This window comes from Notolabrus celidotus, chromosome 1 (assembly GCF_009762535.1).
Source record: "Notolabrus celidotus isolate fNotCel1 chromosome 1, fNotCel1.pri, whole genome shotgun sequence".
Classification (NCBI taxonomy): domain Eukaryota; kingdom Metazoa; phylum Chordata; class Actinopteri; order Labriformes; family Labridae; genus Notolabrus; species Notolabrus celidotus.
The window spans coordinates 10,684,311-10,690,943 of record NC_048272.1 but is presented as its reverse complement, the minus strand read 5'-3'; the positions used below and the strand labels follow the sequence as shown (position 1 = coordinate 10,690,943).

The window sequence follows — 6,633 nt, the reverse complement described above, 5'->3', positions numbered from 1 at the left end:
TGTTTTACCTGAGGGGAAAGTGTCCATTAAAAAGTCACTGAGCTCTCCTTTGAGAGACCCGTATCTGATTCCAGTCTGATGTGGTCTTCCTGAGGCCAGAGAGGGAGGTTTTTAATCTTGTAAGTGATGGAAAAGGAAGAAATGAAGGCTCACTTTTGTCATCAAATACAGTTAAGATCATGTGCTGCAGGCACGAACAGATATTATGCCTATTATTGTGCATGTTTAGGATGGTGCAGTAGTGCTGTAATGATTAATTAGGTTAACGGATTTTGGGTGGATTATGAATTTATCAAAAGGTTCTTGGTACAAGCTTATCAAATTCAGGAGTATCTGCTTTACCTTCCTTTTATATTATTAAAAAAAGATGTTTGGGGTTTTGGTCTATTGTTTAGATGCCTGAATACATCACACTGGGCTCTTGTTCCATTTTCAATTCAATCTCATATTTTGAAAGACCAAAAGTATTCAGTGACCTGTACGATTATTACCAGATAAATTAAGACTTAGTTAATTTATAACTTGCTTTCTCACACCCTCCAGTGTCCAGGTTGCTGTGCAGTATAATAAAGTAAGAGATAACATTCTTACTTTTTTTACAAATTTTAGAATAATTCCCAAAACACTTACTTGTTATCTAATGAATTTTATATTGTTGGCACTAGGGATCAGATTAATTGGATATATCCTCAAAAAATCTCTGATGTGAAACTTTGGATGCTTCAAAATGTTGAAGGTGACTCATCCGGCCTCAGAGGGCAGTGAAGACATCAGCCACATGGAGGTGAATCAGAAGATTACTCATCCGGCTAAGAGCAGTTAAATCACTTGTGGGTGTTCTGTAAAAGCAGGAAAATGAAACACTATTTGAGTGGGAACTATCTCTCCCCTTGTTCTACCATGCAGCTTCCTGATATTCCCCACAGAGAATAATTCTTGCATTGAATGTCAACAACTTAATGACTAAGGAAACCCACTGCAACTAAGATATTACATCTGAATGTCATCATGCCCTGAAAAAATCCACTGAACCCGTCAACCTTTCATCTGTTCAATTTTCAGTATAGGACTTAGGGCCTTGCAGATATGAAGCAATAACTTGCCTTTGGGTAGCCTTCATCAGGGCATTACCAGTTCCCCCATACATCCTAAAATAGCACCAACTGCACGCACAGGAGCGTGGACCTCTGGTCCCACCAGTCAGTGTGAGGTGTGGTGAGTGTATTTGTCTGCACAGGTCTCCTTTTGAGGAGCCATGTGTCCAGTTCCTTCTCTCTGTCAAGGGGAAGGGCAAACTAAAATTAAACTGTTTTGTTCCCTCAATCCTCTACATGCCTCTCCTTTTGCTTTTTGAAACTCATCAATCAAACATTTTTGCAGCTTCAAGGTTCTGCCAGGGCTGCAGTCGTTATGAGTTATTGTTGTTGTACAGGAGCGCCCTCTGGTGCTCACATCTGTGTCCCTGCTCACCTGTGGAGCAGCTACAGCTCTAGTGTTGCCAGTTGCAAGAGGTCATATCTGAACCTACAAGTGAGTACAAGGCTGTCTCCTACATGCTTTGTTGGAAACGTTGGGAGATGCATTATACATGCCTTAGACTTATTCAACAGAAGTAAAAACACTTTTATAGAAGCACTGGGGATCCCCTCGCTTATCTTATCACCGAGGGTTCAATGAGATGACTGTCATCATAAGCATGACAGGTAGCTAGCTTAATGCTACAACCACATGTTTTGTTTCGTTGAATGTAAAGAGAGTTTAGAGCTTCTCTATCTGAAAATAATAAACGACACCCCTACATTTAACTTTCTGACGACTCACATGTCATGTATTTACTTTATAAAAACAGTAGTGTATATGAAACTCAAATAAAAAATATTTCCTGCTTGTGGCAACAAGTTGATATCCCAGGAGTTGGCTTCCTGTCCAGCGTGTTAAAACTATCGAAATTAAAGGTTTGGACGGATCTTATAAGTGAGATAGACTTTATTTTAGTCACCATTAATAAAGTCAAGCCACCTGTTTTCAGGTTTTTATTCTAAGCTAAGTTAAAGCTGCTGTTGGTAGGAATGGTGTAAAAAATGTGGCTTTATTTCTGCTGGGTTTGGAGGAAAGGTCATAATGCCCATTGGTACTCATCGGTAAGTGGAGTAATTTGAGACTATTGCGAAATCTGTGTTTTTCAATGCCTTTGTATCAAGCAATGTTGTTATTCTCCACGTTCCTGTTATGATAGACCAATCATAGCTAATCTCCAATCCTCTGTCCTGATTGGTTAAGGGGCCGCCACTACTACGTCCTCCACGCCAATCTGTGTTGGGGGGCTATGAGAAAATCTGGTTGGGAGGGATAGTGTTGACATTCGAAGTCCCTCTCTCTGAACAGATGTTTACTCTGTGACTACCAACAGCAGCTTTAAGCTAAACACCTGCTAGCTGTTGCTCCTCATCTTTCTCCTCAATACAGCAAATCCGTTATGCTGAATTGTCAAATGTTTGCTTTGAGCAAATTTACCAATAATCATAAGACCCACTTTCAATATCCCACATGCATGTGAATGTACTTGAAGTAGCCTACGAATGCAAAAAAAAAAAAATTGCTAGGTGTACTTTGAAAATTAAATATAACACTATATTTCATCTTTAAAATCAATTAATCAATGTTAATTGTTGTATCTCGTGAAGTAGTTTAAATTAGAGAGTTGCTACAGTCAGGTAATTTAGTTAAAGTAACATTTTAGGGGGTCATTAGATGATGATAGGTTTCCCCATTCATTGGTGTAGGATGTTTTATCTATCTTGTCCTTAAACAGGTATTTAAACAGAACTGAAGAGTTCAGAGGGGAGGCCTGTCTCGGTTGAATCTGTTAATGACTTTTTGGCCTTTAAAACTAAGCTGAGATTGTTAGAAGCCTAAGAGATTTGATACCAGTAGATTCATTTGACATGTTTTATTATCATAATCTGTTTTTAATAAATTCGTAAACTTCAATGGAAAGTTCTACAGCACATAACAGAGCAAAGAGCCAAATATATTCATAGAAAATAGTGCACTAGAGTCATAACGTAACCGAAAACATATGCAAAGTTCAAGTACATTGAATTCCCGTCATTACAGTACTTTACCAAATGTACTGGTTCAAGTGTAATCTTTGAGGGGAAGCACAGCAGAGGGCATCTGCTTTATGAAGAACAGAGACAAAACTACAAAAAAGACAAACAAAATCTGTAGCACACCCTCGAGTCACAGGCACAATAATTATTCATACAATGCTGTATTCAGGGTTTATGTCATGCAGCATCAGCACACTTCATATGGCTTCTTTCAAAACACTGTTTGCCTCTGGATCCGTCTTATTCAAATGAGAGAGAGGCTTGTTCTGTAACCCATTGTGTAATGACAAATCGTTGCAGATCTTAAGGCTCTGCGCAATAAAAGCAGGCCTTCCAGCTGTCTGTTTCAGCCTGGTTTAGTGTCTTTGTAACAAGCACGCCTCTACCTGCCTCTTCAGCACCTTTCAGCACTTTTAGCATATTATTCAACGTGTGAATAGCTGCTCAGAATTGCTTATTTACCTTCTGTTCAAACCACTGTTGACGGGTAGACCTGCCGTCTGCACACATGCAATATTAATCTGGTGTTCTTGTTGCAAACAGCGCCCTATCAGCGTCCAATTTCTGCTTCCCAGACGTTTCATTCTATAGAAGTGTTTCATTGTGTAAGGTGGATGTGTTGTTTGTGTTTGCTGCGGATGAAACTAAATATTTGATACAAAGCTCAAGCAGAGTCTCAATAGTCCTGATCAGAAGGATATTCACGCTGAGATTTAGAGGCAGTACAAAGATAGAGAGCACTCCCACAAACCCTATCATTACATCTACCCCGAGGCAGGGAAAACCCCATTGTCCCCGACAAAACTGGCTCCTGTGTTCTGAGTCCACGTGGTTTTCTTCTATAAATGTCAGAAGTATACCTCTCTTTGTCCTCCCATACTCCTGTCCTCCCTTCCCTGCAGATATAAAATCGGGTGGGATAAGGACAAAGTCTCCATGGTGACTTGTTGACATCTGCATGCTGTTCCAGGAATAGGTTCTGTGGACAGTGCAGCTGCTTTCTGTTTTCTCTGGGTCAACACACTGCACTGCCCCTGGTTCTGACTTGCAAGGGCTCACACGCTCAGCAGAGGGAACTAGAACAAAGTCTTGCCAGTATCTGTCACTGCTATCCCCAATGCCACTTTTTCCTCTGTATTTTTCTTGTCCCACACAAGCAGGGGCCCCGTGTCGTCTATCCAGGCTTATGCTGGTGGTGAGGAGGAGCATGAGAAGCGAGAGGAAGGCCATGCCCCAGCAGGGGTTCACAAAGCTCGGCATGGGGCTGAGCAGGTTAGGCAAACACCTCATGAGCGAGTTGGTCGAGTGCAAACAGGAAGAAGCCAACATTTCCTCTCGCTTCCATCGCCAGCTGATATTGAAGGCAACAACGACCCACACTGACAAGCAGCACAGGTAGCTGACAACATGAGAAAACCGCTTCTCTTTGTGTGTATCCTCCTTTTCCACAGTTTTCTCCCAGACATAACACTGTAGTCCATCATCCGCAGCTTGACCTTCTGTCCGATGAGCGACTGTACATGGAGGCCACAGCAGTCTGGTCAGGGTCTCCACAGCGATCAGTGGTGCGGTCAGGAGCAGCATCATGCCGTATGTGTGGCTGAGGAAGAGCAGGAAGCGCAGGGCAATAAGATCACCAAATGAGGTCTGAACTGTCAGCCAGGGTTCAAAGACGCTGAGGAAAGTCAGAAAAACTGGAAAGAAAAGAGAAAAAGTGTAAGGAACTGAGATGAATAGATAGGACTTGGGTTATGTGGAAATATTTAGCATATAATAAAAAAGAAAAAAAGACAATTAAAAAGGATCCCCTATCAGTGAGCTGTAAAAATGGAATTCAAATTTTGTCTGTTACATTTTTCCAACAAAAAACTCAACTTTAAAAACTTTACAGCACATCAGATTATTTCCCCAAGGTGAATAATCCAGATAGAATTGATATTCCATAATTTCTTCTTATGTCACAGGAGAGTTAATTCACATCATACACTGACTGTGCTCTGCAAGGTTCTAGTTTCCACATGATGATTGTGAAAGTTTGTTTGAAGATAAAAAAAAAAACACGATTGGTGTCTGAAACGGTTATGTTGTCACAATATCCTGTTCGCTTGTCAAAAAGTGTCTGCAAAACTGCACGTACATTGCACTGTGCAATGAAAGTCTGACAACAAGAGAAGGAACATTAAGCAAAGCACCTGCTCAGTGAAGGGAGACTTTAAAATTAGGTTGGGGGAAAAAAAAAACAATACTAACAAGCGAATACGTATATTATCCACAATATGTGTGGAGGAAGAATCATGGTAGTTGAGTGATGCAACAGACAGTTGCGGTGATGCAAACCTGTCTTGAACTGATAAAAAGGAAGAAAAATAGTCCAGGAGTACTTTGTCTAACAGGGTCTTTATTTCATTATTTAATGAATGGAATAATCATCTTAAAAATGCTTTAAAAATAAATTGTTGCCTTATTTTGTTTTATCTTTTCCTCTTTTTTTTACTGTGAATACATAGCTTTAAATTTGGATACAATTTGATATGGATGCAAAAGAGCAAATGTGGGACATTACAGGTTATGCTGATAATGCTCTGCATCTCATCTCATAGCACTTTGGGGTCCCATCAGACAATAAGAAGACGGTACGAGAACACCTGGGCCAGACTGTGGTGCCGACCACTTCACCTGAAACTCACCTGCAACCAAGAAGTCGGTAAAGAAGAGGAGGCAGCAGCAACAGAAGCTGACGGGACTGTGGGAATCGGCCAGCGAGGGCAGGAAGAACAGACTGCAGGCCAGTTTAAACGCACACAACACGGCCGCTCCTTCCAACACACCATCCATGGCTACAACAACAACACACGTGGGTTAACATACAGACAAACTGGTTTTCTGTTGGCCTCGGGGTGGAAGAGGCTCAGGAATGCCCGGCACTCTTCACACGGTAAACCCCACATAAAGGTGTTAGATGTATCTGTGCAGTTTCCTTACAAACTCTCATAGATCTATGAACATTCCTCTCTGAATGTTTCAACCTTGGGGTTCTTTAATCAATATTTTATGTTGACATTAGAAGTGAACCCTGGACCAGACCATTGTTGACAGTAGTAGCCAAAGTGAGGAAATTTAGCAGCAACTTCAACTGTCTATTGCTGCCAACATGCACGATGCTTTGAATAATTTCACACTGGTGTTCAACACCAGCAATGAATCAAAAAAGCCCATAAACACATCAGTAATATTAGAAATCTGACAGTACACCCTGCTGCTGTAAGCTGACTTAAATTACCCCCCCCCCCCCTCCTGAACATGATACTGTACAATTATCCTGTAAAGATTATCCTATTATCTTTATCCATGCTCAACACATTACAGTATATTTGAAGTACACGCTTTCAGTAGAATCTAGATCTCGTTTTTAAATAGAACTTCTGTGAAGTTGTTCAGTTCTTACCTGGACTCACAGGAGTCTTCAAAGCAGCATGTTAATATGAGCGTCAAACGTTTCATCCGTTCCTCTTCAACCCCC

At 41.0% G+C, this 6,633-nt stretch overlaps 1 protein-coding gene across 2 annotated transcripts; it reads right to left on the bottom strand.

Annotated features, from left to right (window-relative positions):
- Positions 1–2,935: 2,935 nt before the first annotated feature.
- On the bottom strand, positions 2,936–6,633 carry LOC117821116. 2 transcript variants are annotated; one of them, XM_034695184.1, is made up of 3 exons: positions 6,559–6,633; positions 5,801–5,950; positions 2,936–4,807 (listed from the first exon to the last, which is right to left on the bottom strand). In XM_034695184.1, exons 2-3 carry the CDS (start codon positions 5,946–5,948, stop codon positions 3,699–3,701), a joined length of 1,257 nt encoding a protein of 418 aa, XP_034551075.1. In that variant the 5' UTR covers positions 5,949–5,950; positions 6,559–6,633; the 3' UTR covers positions 2,936–3,698. The 2 variants fall into 2 exon arrangements, with proteins under 2 accessions (XP_034551075.1, XP_034551084.1); XM_034695193.1 differs by lacking the exon at positions 6,559–6,633 and having other exon boundaries at positions 5,801–6,373.